At 34.2% G+C, this 18,290-nt stretch overlaps 2 protein-coding genes across 3 annotated transcripts; both read right to left on the bottom strand.

Annotated features, from left to right (window-relative positions):
* Positions 1 to 1,720: 1,720 nt before the first annotated feature.
* On the bottom strand, positions 1,721 to 7,168 carry LOC136201335 (biogenesis of lysosome-related organelles complex 1 subunit 1). 2 transcript variants are annotated; one of them, XM_065991988.1, is made up of 5 exons: positions 6,841 to 7,168; positions 4,519 to 4,583; positions 3,496 to 3,706; positions 3,193 to 3,398; positions 1,721 to 2,205 (listed from the first exon to the last, which is right to left on the bottom strand). In XM_065991988.1, the coding sequence occupies exons 3-5, from the start codon at positions 3,647 to 3,649 to the stop codon at positions 2,119 to 2,121; spliced, it is 447 nt and encodes a 148-aa protein (XP_065848060.1). In that variant the 5' UTR covers positions 3,650 to 3,706; positions 4,519 to 4,583; positions 6,841 to 7,168; the 3' UTR covers positions 1,721 to 2,118. The 2 variants fall into 2 exon arrangements, with proteins under 2 accessions (XP_065848060.1, XP_065848059.1); XM_065991987.1 differs by lacking the exon at positions 4,519 to 4,583 and having other exon boundaries at positions 6,841 to 7,167.
* A 2,021-nt stretch (positions 7,169 to 9,189) lies between these two features.
* On the bottom strand, positions 9,190 to 17,502 carry LOC136235983 (cation/H(+) antiporter 18-like). Its single transcript, XM_066026111.1, has 6 exons — positions 17,388 to 17,502; positions 15,002 to 15,072; positions 14,821 to 14,896; positions 12,387 to 12,632; positions 10,590 to 11,591; positions 9,190 to 10,510 (listed from the first exon to the last, which is right to left on the bottom strand). The coding sequence occupies exons 4-6, from the start codon at positions 12,582 to 12,584 to the stop codon at positions 9,302 to 9,304; spliced, it is 2,409 nt and encodes an 802-aa protein (XP_065882183.1). The 5' UTR covers positions 12,585 to 12,632; positions 14,821 to 14,896; positions 15,002 to 15,072; positions 17,388 to 17,502; the 3' UTR covers positions 9,190 to 9,301.
* Between the last annotated feature and the right edge of the window lie 788 nt (positions 17,503 to 18,290).

The raw sequence follows: 18,290 nt of genomic DNA, 5'->3' as shown, positions 1-18,290 counted from the left end.
GCTGTTTACGAGCAGTTCAATATTCAGTTCGATAAAAGCTCGATCATATTCAGCTTAATTTATAAATGAATCAAATTCGAACATGATCTTGAGGCTCAATTCATAAACGAATCAAGTTTGAGTATGACCTTGGTTTGAAAAATTGTGAACAAGTTTAGTTATAGGTTCATGAATAGCTCGCTTATAATGTTTATGAAAAAACTCGTGGACAAGCTCAGTTTAATTATTATTTTAATAATGGTATTTCTTGAATAAACTTAGGAATTCATCAAGTTTAAGATTTTGAAATAATTGATGAATTAAGACATTTATTTATTTTATATATTAAACATCTAAACTTGATATTGCTTCATTTGTTAAACATTATTTCATTTGCCATTAAGTGAACTGGTTCACGAACACAATAAATGGATAATAAACGAACGATCTGCAAACATCTTGTTAATTTATTTACGAGCTTTGCTCATGAACTTATTTATGAACATAATCAATGAATTGTTCGCGAGTAGAGTTCACGAAACAAAATTAATGAGCTGTTCGTAAGCAAAACTTGTGAACAAAATTAACAAGCAGCTCGCAAGACGCTCTAGGACATATAACAACTTCCTTCATAAGCCAAGCTCAAACAGTCCAAAACCCAAGATCCGCTCGGATACAACCCTATTTTTTTTTTTTTTTGAGAAATAGGGACAATACATTGTTTTTTTCATCCGATATTTGAAATCAAATTCAATCATGTTTCTCTATTGAAATAAATGAATCAATATTCGTTTATTAGGTTTGAAATTTTGCACCAACTAATAAACATTAAACTTAAGATTGCACTGTTTTCTACATAAAGGCTAAATCTATACCTTATGTGGAGTGCGTATTCCACATTTGGTCTCTCAATTACTTAAAGGACTTGTTACAACTAAAAATAAATTGGTCGATATATCTAAATAAAAGATCAGATGCTTAATAAATGCAAAATTAAAATATCCAAGTCCTTTTTGCCTTAATTTAATGATGGCTATAGAAACATTCACAAGCTAAATGCACCATTGGTCACTAAGCTTACATGGTTGTTTCAAAATGATCATTCAACTTCAATTTGTCTTAATAAAATCACCCAACTTTGAGTTATCTCAACTCCAGCGATTTCAGTAATTAAAATACATCAGAATGATGACATATCAGCATAAGTCAACTTAAATCTCTGATCCAAACGACACATGACATCCACGTATGCACCACCTTGTTGTCACGTATTAGTTATTTTTATAAAAAAACACAAATTTAATTTTTTTTTCATAAAAATAACTGGCATGTGACTGTCATGTGTTATTTCGATCAGAGATCTGACTGTCACGTGTCGTTTCGATCAGAGATCTGAGTTGATCTATGCTGACGTGCCAACCATGGTATCATTATGTTGCCTTTTCACCATTAAAATCGCCAAAGTGACCTAATTGAGACAAAATTCAAAGTTGAGTAATTTTATTGAGACAAATTGAAGTTGAGTGACCATTTTAAGACAACAATGTAAGTTCAATGACCAACAATGCATTTAACCCAAACATTCACACATTAAACACAAGGTTGAAGATAACAAGGTCATATGCACAAAAGGGATATATATATATATATAAGCATCAAAATAGCCCAAAGAACTATCCTCTCGGTTACAACCCTATAATTTTTCAAGAAACGTGCATTACACTTTCCACATGCAGCTTACTTCTTTGCAACCGAATGATTAATTGACTACATTTTAAACAATTGTGGGGCTATCGGAACATTTTGAAAGTTCAGGGGCCAATCAAGTTTTTTTGGACAAATTTAGGAGGCGGACGATGTATTAAGCCAACAATCTTTTTTGGACAAGTTCAACACACCTTCCCCATGCAACTTGCTTCTTTGCAACCATGTGATTACTTGGCTACATTTTAAGCAAGTTGAGAGGGCTATCAGAATATTTTGAAAGTTCAGGGGCCAATCTAAGTTTTTTTGGACAAGTTCAGGAGGCGGACGATTTATTAAGCCAACAATCTTTTTGGGACAAGTTCAAGGGGGCGGATGATGTATTAAGCCAACAATATACTAGAACTGTTAAAAGAACACATTACTGTGGTTTCGTTACTGATGAATGTTGCAAATTGCTGCATTTATGTTTTTACAATCAAACTCCATAGTCTTCATCCAGTTCTCGAAATCTCCAATTTCCTATGTAAACAAAACATCATATCCTTAGCAAGAATAGTAGCATGAACAACACAAATTAAATTGACAAAAATGGAGATGAAAGGTTAAAAACAAACTGATAGTTTCTACGTTGCACGGAAACGGAAACAGGAAACGGATACCAGGAAATGATGTTATTTCTAAGAAAAATTAGCTACGAAACAGTAATGGAAAAGGAAAAGAAACGGACACGAAACGCGGAACGCTAATGAAGAAGAGTTTCCATGCAACATAGGATAGTTTCATAGTTGTTAAAGGTGCAAGGCGTGCTAAGGCACTAAAGGGTCCTGGAGCCCAGGCTCAAGGAATAAGGCGAGGCACGCGTCTTTGGAACACAAGTCGGATCAAATAAAATAAAATATATACTCTCTTAAACCAAAAAACAAATTTATGACCACACAAACCAAAAAAACCACATAAAAACGTACTACTAAATCATAAATGTCAAACAACGGGTTAAGTTCATACTTCATAGAGACATTAACATATACTTAACATCTTAACCTAAGTACCTAACTATAACTAATGCTACTAAACTAATAATCATTCATTGTCAATAAAAAAGAACACACAATTCCATTCCAGACTGCCACACGTTCTCTGTTTATTCTTCAGTGTGTCTGTCGCGTTTTATTTTTGTGGGGAGTGGAGGAGACTTCTTTTTTACGTGACTGCTCTTAATCCTTCTCTATTCTTTCTATATTATTATTTAGTTATGACTCTTGATGTTCTTATTTTGATCAAGGTTAAAGATTAATCTTATTCAAATTAGATTGATGGTTGAGATTAATCAAAAAGGTATTTTACAGAAAACAGTAAAAAATAAAAATAAAAACCCTAGTGAAAACCCTCAGGCGCGCCTTGATCCAGGCTCTGAGGCACAAGCGAGACGCACAAGGCGAGAGCCTTTTGTACAGAGCCTCGCTTTCTGCATTCAAGGCACGCCTTTAACAACTATGGATAGTTTACCTTAATTGCAGAGTTGATAGCATGAGTAGCAGTAAGCCAGTGATTGGTTTGTCCAATGAATCGGGAAATAGTAACAGCTACAGCTCGAATTTCAAGTTCAATTCTTTTCTCATTGATATAAGATTCTTGTACTCCACCATTTACTGCATCCATCAAGAGCTTTGCTACATTCACTGCCTTCATTGTGGCATCTTTCTTTGCCTTCTCTGTCCCATAAATCATAATCATACAACTTACAATTGCCTAGAGTTTTGAAATCTAATTGAACCCGTAAAGATTATGAAGAATTGGAATTAAACTAACCAGTGTTTTCTCGAAGATGTCGAGACTTTTGATGGTGATCATGCACAAGTTGGACGAGAGAAGCTTCGAGGCTTCCTGGTTGAGGTTGGGGCTTCTCTATCTCCCATGGCGACGCTGCACGTGGACGCGCCAATGGAAGTTGTGGTGAATGCATCACAAGTTGTTTCTTTGCCTGTTCTTTGATAGATATTTACCTAGGCCCTGATTCAAACTGGTCACAGCAAAGGATCAGAGATCAAAAACAGCTAAATAGCAAAATCAGAATCAAATGAAAAATTAATTGGATAAATTCTATAAACATTAAATGTTTTGGGTCAATAAAATAAATATTTTAGCTAGGAAGCACGTACACTTCTAGGAGGTTAACATACGAGTATCGGAGACTCAGACACTCCAGGGACACGCTCCGACACTCCAATATAATCTGCATGTCCCCTCTTCCGCATTTAATTTACTTTTTTACAACCGAGTGATCAATTGATTACATTTTGTGCAAGTTCAGGAGGCTAACTAAACTTTTTATGCAAATTGAGGGGGCTATCAAGACACCTTAAAATGTGAGGAGCCCAATCAAGCTTTTTGGACAAGTTTAGGGGGAAAACGATGTATTAAGCCTAAATGAAACGACGTCATTTTGGACTTTCATCTGCAAAAAGATGGGGCTCAGCCCCCATCTTTCTTCCTCCTTCGCCATGGCTGGAGGGGCTCCCACCCATGGCATTTTTATTTTTAACCAGGGTGGAGCACCCCTACTATGGGGTTTTCCGAACGGTCGGAGGGTCTGCCAACCCTCCCCTCCCCCTGGCTCCGCCCCTGAGGACTTGGCTTCTGAGTTAATTAAATAGAATATAGGAGTTTTTTTAAATAAAATAGAACTCCAATAAATAAAAAGAAAACAAAATCTGAAGATAAAAATATAGCACCTACCCGGTCTTTAGAAGTATTAAATGTTTCTTTTTATGAATTAATAACTATATATATATATATATATATATATATAGATATGGCATGTCCCCTCCGTACCTGTGTCTCAGATTTCTACAAAATGTGGTATCCCGCATCCGCACCCGTGTCGGTACTTCCTAGTACTTTAGCAAATAATATAGACACATTAAATAGTTTACCCTAGATTTTTTAAACCAATAAAACATCTTGACTTATTTATCTAAAATAAACCTAGTTTATTTATTATAACAGCCAACCGAATTATTTTAAAGATAGTTATTATAATAATAAATAATAATAATTAGTGAATGATCATTGGCCAATAATTATTATTTCATTCTTTGATGTAGAAGGCAAATAATCACACAGCAATTCAGTCCACCCAGATTGTGTATTGATTTTCTCCACCTTTACATTTTCCATCGTTCCCTGGTAACTCTCCATTTGTTGCAGTTGATCAAGTCTTACAAGATTGAGAGTTTGCTCTCTCTTTGCATAAGCATCATCTTTCTCATGTTTAACAGCGTATCGAACAACTTGCAGATAAACATCAAACTGACAGGGAATATCAGTTAGTGAGGTGACAGCAAAGCTTGATACAGCATTAATAAGCTTGTTGATTGCTAGTATGGCCCTTACAAGATTCTGGGCTAACAGGTCAGGTTTCCCACAAACTTGACTTTCCAGATACTTCCATACATCCTGTTTTCTTGTTTTACTAACTATTCAAACCATCTCCCTCAGCTGGTTTGACAGCTTCTGGTGTTCCATGGGGTGTAGGTCTTGCAGAACCAGGTTTAATAGTTTTAGCTATTATATCGTTAATTATGTTTTTGTTCTTCCTTTTGTCCTGCTTGTTCTTGTAAGCTGAATTCTTTTGGCAGCTGATTACTGATCACCAAACAGTGACATGATAGGAAGTAAGCATTCAGATAGTAGGTGTACTGCAAGTGGAAGGAAGGCAGCAAGAACTCTTCTATAACCAACCCAAAAGCTACCGTGTGTTGGCTTGCGATCAAGCAAGGCACCACCCTGTTGTGCCAGCAGCCAACTCCAATGTGTCAGCTTAGTTATCCTCATCAAGTCACTTACTTGATGTCTAGCTTCCCAACTGGTATAGTTCCTTTTCTCCCCAGATCAATGAAGAAGGAGGAAGAAAGTGGATACTTCTGAAAAACTGGAAGCGGAGCACTATGCCAGGGCGGCGCGGGGAGGGGGGAAAGAAACCGCTTCGAAGAAAGAAATTGATGTTACCAATGCTTCTCCATGGCCAATGAGATGTGGCAACCTCAGGATGATTTACCCTAACATCACAAGTTTCCAAGACGGAGCTTAACCTAAGTCTCCGTTAAGAACAATGATGATCCACGTTTCACACGGTGCACGATTCTATCGATAGTTTCATTCGAAATCATGATGGAGGACATAGCGCACATAGGATCACCCCCTACTAATAAATGATGTTCCACTCACTCTATTGCTATTTTGGATAATCACTTGGTTAAACAAGGCAGCTAACTGACTAAAAATTTATAGTCCAACAGTCTTGTATGGCTCCTAAAGACGGTACTTGGGAGTTCTAATATGACTTGGTGAAACCTTGCCCTTCGGGACAAGGGAACCCTTAAGGGCACAGAAGTGATACGAGGATAAAATATTCTTAGAATTAATTGTTACTCACAGGAGTTATACGAGGATAATTAGAAGATCTAACTAACTATAATAAAAGAAAATGTTACCATTTATCTTTATGCTTTATCATTATCTTTCAAAATCCTACTTATAAAAGTGATCTGGATATCTTGAATTGAAGCAATGCAGAATCATGCGTTGCTAATTTTGAGTCCCTTCAAAATCTCTTGAAGAACTTCATATTATGAATTGAAGGGAGGCTGTAAAAATTATGCAATAGAAATTCAAACTGAAACAGAAATCTAAACTTGACAGAACAAGTCAAGTCATAGTCTATAAACCAAACAAAAATTCACAATACTGAATGGTGTTTGATCAAGATATGTATGGAACTGAAGGATCAGAAGATTCTGTAAGTCTAAACTTCACTTATACCTTATAAATTGCAGCTATACAAATTTCTAACTGAAGTTTGTTGCATTAGCTGTAAGCTTGCAATCTGGTACTGTTTCCAGTACGATTTGTCAGTATAGTGAGTTAAATCTAAAACCTAAAACGTGATAAAAATAGCTTTCGAAGATCTAGAAGGAAGAACCGCATCTAAAGCATGAATAAGCATGATATCTCAAGTCCTAGGGCCTTTTACAGGATAAGTATCTGCATCATTGCAGCATAGGAATAGCCAGTTAATTATAGGTTATGATGAAATATTACAGACTATTTCTTCAAAATCCAAAACAATAAATAGAGAGAGAGAGAGAATTGAACCTCAAAAACTGATGATTAGTTCAGGCAACTCGTCGGACTTCGCCGAACAAAAGCTAAATCGACTAATGAACTTCGCCGAACAAAGCTCAATCGACTAATGAAGGAGCTGAGGCAACGCACGCTTCCCGTACCTACCGCAGATCGCAGCCAGTGGAGGTCGACGTTCAGACGAGCTGACCGTCTGGAGGAGGATACAGGTGGGACAGGGCAGTGGAGAGAGGACCGAGTGAATGGAGAAGAGGAACAGAAAACGGAAAACGGAAGATGCTCAATTTAGGGATTTGATTTTTTTACCATAACGTCCAAATCCAAATTTGAAAAAGAAAATTATGGAATAGACTCGAGGGATTTTTTCCACCTAAATCAAAACAATGTGACTTTGATTTGGACTCATAAAAGAAGTGGGCTCCTAAACACCATTCCCAAAATTAATTATCACAGTTCCAATTTGGAATTTTTTAAACTTCAATAACAATAATTGAAATTATAAATTACTATTTATCGTTTAAAACTGAAATTTTAAAAATAATTAATGATTTACAAATCAAAAACCTCAGAAATAGATGATTATGAGTCGGAGAAATTGGACGAGGTACATTTTTCACAAAAATATATATGTTATTTCCTCAAGGTGATCATGGAAAACGTCTGGCCATTGGCCAGATGGTTTCCAACGTAGCCATTCACAGTTTTTGAAAAAAAAAATGAAAAGAATAAAATTGTCTAATAGAAAACGATAACTAGTAATTTGAGAGTGATAAATAACAATAACCTTATTTATCTATTACATTCTACAAAAGTACCTTTACATCTCGTGTCCTCTCTTCCACCTCTACATCTAGGTAAAAGTTTCGTTTATATTTTGTTACCTAAATCAAAATTGTCCCGTATATTATTATTTGGACACGAAATTGCTCAAACTTAGACACATTAAGGATAGAATTATATTAATTTTTAGAATTGATGATAAAAGTGAATATTATAGAACCAGAACTGAGTGTTGAGATTTGGTCTATGCAAAAACTAGTGGGAACCTTCTTACGTTTCCCAAGACACTAGATTGTAAGCAGACACAATATTTTCCTATTTTTATAAAAATTTGATAAAATATTTGGATTTTTTTATTCAAATAGTATAAAATACTTTATAATTTTTTTATTTTATTTTTTTCACGTTTATTCCTATATTTTTTTATCTGTTACTAATGGATAATAATATGATAATTGATAACAAGATTCACGAATTATTTCTCAAATTGACTCAATTTACTAATGTTAGAGATAAATTTATTATTTTACTGCTAACATTAGGTGTAAAATTGCACTATTTTAAACGTCAAAAACAAAATTGTCAATGTTGAGAGTATTTTTCAACTTTTATCTCTTTTGTTTTTCAACTACACATGTGGATGAGGAACTATATCTCTTGACATGTACAAAAACATGGTTTAAACTAGGGTTGAGTACGGTTCGGTACAATTCGTAGATTTGAAAATCTCCAGAATTATAGCTAATAAAGTTAACTGTACAATTCGGTTCAGTACTAAAGAAAAAATTAACAGTTTAACCCGGTTCTGAATCTGTTTTTTCGGATATTCAGTTCGGCTCTAGAATCTCTAATATATTTACTCAATTATTTTAGAAATTTGAAAATCTCCAAGTCAAGGGTACAATTTGATTCAGTCATAAAAAAAACTCAATGTTCAGTTCAATTCAACTAGTATAAAATACAGTATAATGTTTTAACTTTAAATTTTTCACATTATTCATATATTTTTGATCAGTTACTAATGGATGATAAAATGACGGTAAATAACAAGATTCACGATTGAAAAGACAAATTATTTCTCAAATTGATCCAACTTGCCAATGTTAAGGATAAATTTGTGTATTTTACTGTTAATGTTAAGGGTAAAATTACACTATATTAAATGTCAAGAACAAAATTGATGTTGACTGTCAACATCAAGGGTATTTTTACACTTATCCCTATTGACATGTACAAAAACATGGTTTAAACTAGGGTTGAACACGGTTCGGTACAATTTGTAGATTTGAAAATCTCCATAATTATATTTAATAAAATTAACAGTACAATTCAGTTAAGTCCTAAGGAAAAAGTCAACGGTTTAATCCGGTTCTGAATCGGATTTTTCAGATATTCAGTTTGGTTCTAAAATCTCTAACACATTTACTCAATTATTTTAAAAATTTGAAAATCTCCAAATCAGTACAATTTGGTTCAGTCTTAACAAAAAAATCAACTGTTGAATTCAATTCTGGATCTTTTTCAACAATTCTGGATCTTTTTATTCAGTCTATAGCTCGAATCTCCAGCATTCTAAAGAAAAGCTTTACAATGATCTTGAAGACTTGTGTATTATTTAAGTTAATCATATTATGAAGATGTGTAAGCATAGAATGAATTGTAATTAATTAATTACAACATGTATTCACAAAATCTATTCAGTTTCAGTTCCAGTTTCAGTTTCTGAATCATCCTTGCCTTTACTATGTACCAGAGAATGTGGACTATGATAATGCTGCACAACCAGTACAGATGCTGCTGTCACAAAATCATGAGACGTCAACAGGTTTCCGGCCGGACCGAGTTCCGGACACTCAATCTTTACGTTCAAGACGCCCGCCACAGGACTCTCGGGCATCCGGCCTACCAAGAACAAGTTACAGCTGCTGAACTCTTTCACTGCTTCAATAATTGCTGTACGGCTATTTACCGTTCTATTTTCAAACCTAATTGATGATTCATCTGTTGTCCTCTTTATCTGAGACAGGAAACTCCGGTCGGATGCTTCGGATGAACTCCCCGAATCATCGTCTATATCGACTCTTACGATTTCCCCTACAAGTTCAGTGCTTGGTTTGAATTGTATGACAGTTAAACTGATTCCAGGGTGCTCTGCCATTCTTGCACCGTAAGCAACTGCTTCCTGATCATCGCGACCCCCGAAGAATAACACGGTTATATTGGAGGAAACATTGCTAGCAGCTACATGTGCGCCTCCTCCAAGTCCGCGATCAACTAAAATGCCAACTGAGCATGGAGCGTGCTCGAGTACTCTTTTATTGACCCAGCGGAATTCTGTCCGAGTAGTCTCCAATGAACCATCCAGCCTCTGATGCTTGTGGAATGGGAGGATTATCATTGCAGCTCTTTTTCTTTCTGCGCTACTGCAGATATCCTCGTGCATGTTATGCAATGCGGAGATTGATGTCATCGGACGAATCACGACGTGGCTTAGCTGTCTGAAAGCTTCAAAAGCAACAACTACTTGATTGGTTTCGGATTGCTGCAACTTATTCCAGAAAGGCAATCCGTTTTTTCTTGCCTTATGGACCATAAGGATTGCGGATGGTCTCTCGGAGAGCTCCATAAGGTGTAGAGCATAAACACAGAGTCCTTGCCTCTTTTCTGTTCCACGTGAAGCTTCAATGACGTTAATCATTGTCGGAATGTTCGAATAACTATGGAAACAGGTGACAATTCGAAGCTCGGTATTCGGGTTTTTCCTTTCGATAGTTCTGTGCTTATAATCACCTCTTATTGCTAGTTTAGCTGGCTTGTATATTGCTACAACTACAGGTGTAGTTACAAAGGTTGTGAAGATAGCCATTAGAACACAGATAGCAAATGCTTGATCATTCAGAACCTACAATGAAGCAGATCAAATAATTAGAAAACACGAACAGAGATTATTCGCGAACTAAAGATTCTGAATTCGGATTCACCTTTCGATCTTTACCAATGTTGAGTACAATGAGCTCGACCAATCCTTTAGTGTTCATCAGGAACCCGAGAGTTACTGCGTCTAGAAGCGGGACCTTGAATATGAGAGACACACCTACTGTGCCTGCTATCTTACCCACACAAGCCGTAGCTATGACTAAAACCAGTAATCCCCATGATTGAGCCCCTCGGATTGTGGCTACGTCGGTCTTCAATCCACTAGAAACAAAGTACAATGGAAGAAAAAGACCAGATACAAGATCTTCAACTTTTTCAACCAGAGCACCAGCAAATGGACCGTCTTTTGGCATAAGAATGCCGACCACAAAAGCACCAAAGAGGGCATGGATTCCAATAGCATCAGTGCAAAACCCTGCAGCCAAAACAGTAGCTAAAGTAGCGCAGACATACATCTCATTTACTGGTTCGCCTTCACTACAACGACGTGCCATCCATTTAAAAGTGGGAGGAATAATAAGTACACAAAGGGTAATAAATCCGCATCCACTCAAAAGCACCCATAAAGATGTTAAAGGAGAATGGCCAGAACCAGAAAGAGCAATGGCGAGAGCAAGTAAAATCCACGCTGCTATGTCATTTACTGCGGCTGCTGACATTGCCATACGACCAACATCAGTGGTTAAAAGCTTGAGTTCTGCCAAGATACGAGCTAACACAGGGAAAGCAGTGATAGAAAGCGCAACCCCCATGAATACGAGAAGTGGAGCTGTCTTTGCACCCTGCAAGATAGTGTCACGGAGGACAAATGATACTCCAATTCCTATCACAAATGGTAAGGTAATACCTGCAATAGCAATGCCTAGAGCCTGTTTCCCTACACTTCGGAGGGATTTTAAGTCTAACTCAAGACCAACAAGGAACAGAAAAAAGAGAAGACCGAGATTGGCTAAAGTATCTAAAACCGTGATGCTTTTTGCAGGAAAAATCATATTCAGATAATGCGTATTTCGACCCAGAGCTGACGGTCCCAGCAATATGCCACCCTATTCAAAGACAAAATCAGAACTTGTTATCCATAAATCCATGTCCCAGTTTCTGAGCAATGCACAGCATTTCCCAATTCATTCAATTAGTATACGAACCATGCTAGACATGGAAAAATGAAACAAGAACTGCAACCAGTGGCGAATCCTGGATTTGAGGGAGAGGCGTAAAAAAATTTTAGACAAAAAAATGTAAAATTGTTCAATTTTTTATGACAAAAAATGCAAAATTGTTCAATTTTTGGTGAAAAAAAATGCAAAATCGTTCAATTGTCATGCATTATTTTCATGATTTTTTTTATAAAAAACGTAAATTATAATGTTTCCAACTCGTAATCATCCATTTCCGGAATTCTCGGGTTGTTACGCATCAAATATCTCTGACGTTTTGGGTCAGGTGCAATTTTACCCCTAACATCCAATAGCAATTTTATCCCTGACGTTGATAAATTTGATCAATTTCAGACACTATTATAAAATACAGTCATTTTTTTCTTTATTTTGCATCAATTGCATATCAATTTTGTAATTTTGCACCAATTTTACCTCTATCGTTGATAAATTGGATCAATTTCAGACACTATTATTCACGACTGAGAAGACAGTTTGATGAATTATTTCTCAAATCCACCTAATTTATCAACGTTAGGGGTAAAATTGCTCTTGGCTTCCAACATTATGGATAAAATTGTACCATTTTAGACGTTAGAGATAAAATTGCTCCACTTTTGACCTCTACATCCGCCCCTGACTGCAACAGATAAAACAAGTAATGAGAAATGTTCGAGGACATACAATAATCTCAGCAATGACTCGAGGCTGTCGCAATGGCTTTAGCATTAAACCGAGAAGACGAGTAAGCACAACCACCAGGACAATCTGTACAATGGCTAGAGGCAGTGCATGCTCAAGAGGATTTTCCCCCTGGAAAACCCCATCAGATGTAGCCTTCATGGGTTTAGGACATCCCGGTACCGATCCATTTGAAGCCATTTTTTTAAATCTTTTATCTCTCCCAAACCAACAATAAACACAGAAAAACTGCTGCAAGAAAAAAAAAAGGACAAGGCTTAGTCAATTGATTTGCCAAAAGTTAACATGGTCACAACATATACTAGCATATATAGAAAGTTCCAGCTAGCATGATCAAGTATTTATCATGGAAAATAGCAAAATCAGAATCAAATGAAAAATCAAGTGAATAAATTCTATAAACATTAAATGTTTTGGGTCAATAAAATAAAGAGTAAAGTTCAAATAAAACCCATGTGGTTTCACTAATTTTCAGATAAAGGACTGTGGTTTACTTTTTGTCAAAACGAGAACTGAGGTTTCACACTTTTAATAATGCTATTAAAACTATCTTTAACGACCTAAAAATGAAAATTTTCAAGAATTAAAGTTGTTCAATGTCATATTTTCTATGGAACTACATTTTTTATTTTAGAAAATCATATTTTTTAGAACTTTCTCTCTCTAAACATTAACTTTCTCTCTCTTTACCAAACATCATCTAAATAATCTCGAAATAAAAAAGTTGAAGAATTAAAGTTGCTTAGAATATTAGTAGTTCTTAAAATATGTCATTTTTAAAGTTGTTAAGGGTGATTTTAATAGTATCAATCGAAAAAGTCCTTATTTTGCTAAATTTGAAAACCTCAGTCCTGTTTTAACAAAAAGTAAATCACAGTCCTTTATCTGAAAATTAGTAAAACCACAGGGTTTTATTTGAACTTTCCCCTAAAATAAATATTTTAATTAGGAAGCACAAACACTTCTAGAAGGTTAACATACGAGTATCATCGGAGACCCAGACACTCCAGGGACACGCACCCGACACTCCAATATAAGTGTCCCCTCTTTTTTTTAATATGGGAACACTTCAGGGACTTGCAGTGACGGAACCAGGACTCAAACCTTCAGCGGCTCCATTATATGTAAAATTATTGCTCTCATATACTTTTAAGGCTTATTGCTCTCATGTATAGAAAGTTCCAGCTAGCGTGATCAAGTATTTATCATGGAAAATTAGAAAACAAGAAAATTGCATTGACTTAAATAGACAATTCATCTAATGTGCCTAAGAACTTTGACTCTTAAAATGTATACTCACATGCCACTTTCCTTCCTAGAAAAGTAAATACATTTCACCTGCGTGACATGTTAACAGCACTCAAAGTAAACCACAAAAAGTAGACAAATGCAAACTCATTTATTGCAGCAACGTGTTATTTTCTTTGGAACCAAACAAGGCCTGTGTTCCACCAATATAAAACAAGTTTAAGCATTTTAACCTATTAAAGTTACGATAACTGGTAAAAATTAAATGATATGTTATTGATATTAATTGAGTTTGAGGAACTTTCGCGGTGTAATTTTAAGTTTTTTTTAGGAAAGACAGAACTTTATTCAATAAATGGAGAAACATCCCGAATTAGAATGTCCTCAATGAATACAGGAATCAAAGAATGAATAAAAAAATTAGCGTAGAAACGAGCGTTTCGCGCAAGCGCATGAGCCGCACCGTTTGCTAAACTTGAAACAAAAACCACCGAACATCTATGGTGAATACTAAGAAACAGCTTGATCTCGTTAATTACCTAATCTTAAATAACAAAATAATCGAATCCAGATAAATAAATAATATATATATATATATAAATAAAGAACTTTTGAAATCTCAAACGCATTCATTTTATATAAATGGCTAGCACTATTCAAACTTAATCCAAATATGAGCTTCGACAGCTCAGCAGGCTATGAACATGTCTAATCTAATCACTAGTTAAGTATATTCATAGAAATATAACAATAAACAAAAACAGATATCATGATAAAAGGTTTGCTATCATAAAGAAGGTATTCTCCAACCAGACTTACCATTTTTTATCTAAACACTTTTCAAGATTAGGTTCATGTATACGAAAAGATAATTCTAAAATTAAACAATTATACTGTAAATATAAAAAAAATATATATATTCAAATCAAACACTGAAAAATAAGCATACGTAGGAGAGGAAAAGATCCAAACAGACGAATTTTAATATTGCACATCACTCCGCAATTGACCTATTTCCTTCATTGTCAATAATTCCAATAATAATAAAGAAAATAGCGAAATGAGCATAAAATCGGTGACTCGAAGTTGCGAACCTCTCTATTTCTCTCGCCATTAAACAAACCAGTAGACAGAAAGAAAATAAAATCAAAATCATAATCAGAATCACCTTTTTCTACTTGAATCTGCTCGGAAATGCTATGCGATGCGAGAAAACAGCAGAGCTATAAGAGACAGTGCGATTTCTGTTTAAAAGTGAAAGAAAGAATCAGATCATTACCAGAGAAAGAAGAAGACGATGAAGAAGAAGAAGAGAGATTGCATATTCTGTTGAGGAACAACATTCGTACCTCTATTTATATGACCGGCAATAAGCAGGGTCAGCGAGTCTACTGTTTGAAAATTACCGTTATGTGCATCACTGTAATTAATGGAAACAAAGTGATAAGTAAAATTACAAGGTTAAATATGGAAAGATAAAAAGATAAGATCCTGTTTTTCTCCTTATTTGGGGTTTTCATCATTACACACCAAAAGGAAAAAATTATGGATTGTGATAATTTAAAGAGTTGCCTTTTGTTATATTCTTATATTTTTTTACATGTGTTTGATTATAAAGGCTTAATACATCATTTGCCTTCTGAACTTGTCCTAAATACTTAATTAGCCCCCTGAACTTTCAAAGTGTCTTGACAATCTCTTGAACTTGTATAAAATGTTCAATTAGCCCCCTGAACTTGCGTAAAATGTAATCAATTGATCACTCGGTCGCAAAAAAGTAAGTTAAATACGGAAGATGTATCCCACGCATCTTAGAATGTTATTACATAATTAAAAAATAGATTAAAAATGAAGTTATTGATTGCTCAACTATACAACTTGTCTTCTTTATTCTAAGCACCGTATATTCCGATTTCGGTTATTTTACTTTTTTTTAAGACTCGTGCAATAAATCTTCCGTATTTAACTTACCTTTTTTGCAACCGAGTTATCAATTGATTACATTTTACGAAAGTTTAACTGAACATTTTATGCAAATTTAGGGAGCTCTCAAGACACTTTGAAAATTCAGGGGACCAATCAAGCTTTTTGGACAAGTTCAGGTTGCAAAGTTCAGGTTGCAAATGATGTATTAAGCCGATTATAAACTATATATTTAATTCATATTATTATTATAAATATATTAGTACATCAAAGACCACAAGTTGCAGAAACGATATGATTTTGTAATCATGCCCCAATTAATTATGTTCTAATCCCAAGTGTATATGTTTATGAGTGGAGCCTAATCGGACTCCACGGTAAAATATTTTTTACTGTCCCGCTCATTCTGCTCTAATTTACATCCGATTTGCACTGGACTGGATTAGTAAGAAAATTTAATTTTCATAAGCAAATTTACCCGTCCAACTATTATATTTATATTAAAAAATTAAAATAAAATTATAAATAATAAATAATAAAAATTCAGCAAACTAAATTTAATTAAAAATTCAACAAAACTCAACAAACCTAATTTTAAATAACAAAATAATCGAATCCAGATAAATAAAAGGGTTAAAGTGCAAAAATACCCCTAACGTTTTGGGTTAGGAGCAATTTTACCCTAACGTCTAAAATAGTGCAATTTTACCCCTAATGTTTGTAACCAAGAGCAATTTTACCCCTAACATTGATAAATTGGGTCAATTTGATAAATAATTCATCAAACTGTCTTCTCAACCATGAATCTTGACATCTACACTTCACACGCATATCCTTTTATCAGTAACAAATCACAAACCTATGTTGGGATGTAAAAAAAATATATAAAAAATATAATGTCTTTTGTACGAATTAGACAAAAAAAATCAAAAAATTCACCGAATTTATAAATATTAATCTCCAATTCTATTATTAAATTACAAAAAAACATGAAATCCTTTTTTATATAATGTTTGATATGCAATTGGTGCGAAATAAAGAACAAAAATGTATGTGTTTTATAATAATTTCTGAAATTGACCCAAATTATCAACGTTAGGGGTAAAATTGCTATTGGTTACAAACGTTAGGGGTAAAATTGCACCATTTTAGACGTTAGGGGTAAAATTGCTCCTAACCCAAAATGTTAGGGGTATTTTTGCACCTTAACCCTAAATAAATAAATAAAAAAAAAAAAAATATATATATATATATATATATAAAGAACTTTTGAAATCTCAACCACATCCATTTTATATAAATGGCTAGCACTATTCAAACTTCATCCAAATATGGACTTCGACAGCTCAGTAGGCTATGAACAGGTCTAATCTAATCACTAGTTAAGTATATTCGTAGAAATATAACAAATAAACAAAAACAGATATCAAGATAAAAGGTTTGCTATCATAAATCGGGTATTTTCCAACCAGACTTAACATTTTTCATCTAAATACTTTTCAAGATTAGATTCATGTATATGAAAAGATAATTCTAAAATTAAACAATTATACTATTCATATAAAAAAAATATATATATTAAAATCAAACTCTGAAAAATAAGCATACGTAGGAGAGGAAAAGATCTAAACAGACGAATTTTAATATTGCACATCACTCCGCAATTGGCCTTTTTCCTTCCATGTCAACAATTCCAATAATAATAAAGAAAATAGCGAAATGAGCATAAAATCGGTGACTCGAAGTTGCGAACATCTCTATTTCTCTCGCCATTAAAGAAACAGTATATAGAGAAAATAAAATCAGAATCACCTTTTTCTACTTGAATCTGCGACGAAATGCGATGCGATTCAATGCGAAAAAACAACGGAGTTGTAAGAGACAGTGCGATTTCTGTTTGAAAGTGAAAGAAAGAATCAGATCATTATTAGAGAAAAAAGAAGACGACGAAGAAGAAGAAAAGAGATTGCATATTCTGTTGAGGAACAGCATTCATACCTCTATTTATATGATCGCGTAATAAGCAGGGTCAACGAGTCTACTGTTTGAAAATTATCATTATGTGCATCACTGTAATTAATTGTAATTAATGGAAACCAAGTTATAAGTAAAATTACAAGGTTAAATATGGAAAGATAAAAAGATAAGATCCTGTTTTTCTCCTTATTTGGGGGGTTTTCATCATTAAACACCAAAAGAAAAAAATTATGGATTGTGATAATTTAAAGAGTTGACTTTTGTTATATTCTTATATTTTTTACATGTGTTTGATTATAAACTATATATTTAATTCACATTATTATTATTATAAATTCATGGGAAAAGTTTTAAAAAATAATAAGAATAAAGTAAAAATTTAGTGATACAATTATTGAGGAGAACAAATTTAACATGGTTCCAAGCACTGCAACAACACTTTTAAGCCATGTCCATATTTAGAATAATTATTTTTACTCGTTGATTGGTAGACATTTTAAATGGATGGGACAGCTAGCCCAAAAATTTAGAATTACTCTATATTCAACGTTAGGACTGAACGTGAATCTCGAGGATTCTTGAACCTGATCGAATACCTCAAAAAAAATCCAAAATTGGATTGAACCATTGACTTTTTTTATAGGACCGAACTGAATTGTACCGTTGACTTAATTATGTAAAATTCTGGAGATTTTCAAATTCGTAATATTATTGAGTAAATATGTTGGAGATTTTAGA

This window comes from Euphorbia lathyris, chromosome 7 (assembly GCF_963576675.1).
Source record: "Euphorbia lathyris chromosome 7, ddEupLath1.1, whole genome shotgun sequence".
In the NCBI taxonomy this organism is placed as follows: Eukaryota; Viridiplantae; Streptophyta; class Magnoliopsida; order Malpighiales; family Euphorbiaceae; genus Euphorbia; species Euphorbia lathyris.
This window is presented reverse-complemented; position numbering and strand designations above follow the sequence as displayed.

Coding starts and splice junctions, on each gene's coding strand:
- LOC136201335 (XM_065991988.1), bottom strand. CDS start 3,649: ATGCATTCACCACAACTTCCATTGGCGCGTCCACGTGCAGCGTCGCCA. Junction 3,399..3,495: donor ACATCTTCGAGAAAACACTG/GTTAGTTTAATT, acceptor TTTATGGGACAG/AGAAGGCAAAGAAAGATGCC. Junction 2,206..3,192: donor CTATCAACTCTGCAATTAAG/GTAAACTATCCA, acceptor TTGTTTACATAG/GAAATTGGAGATTTCGAGAA.
- LOC136235983 (XM_066026111.1), bottom strand. CDS start 12,584: ATGGCTTCAAATGGATCGGTACCGGGATGTCCTAAACCCATGAAGGCT. Junction 11,592..12,386: donor GAGTCATTGCTGAGATTATT/GTATGTCCTCGA, acceptor GTCTTTGAATAG/GGTGGCATATTGCTGGGACC. Junction 10,511..10,589: donor ACATTGGTAAAGATCGAAAG/GTGAATCCGAAT, acceptor GCTTCATTGTAG/GTTCTGAATGATCAAGCATT.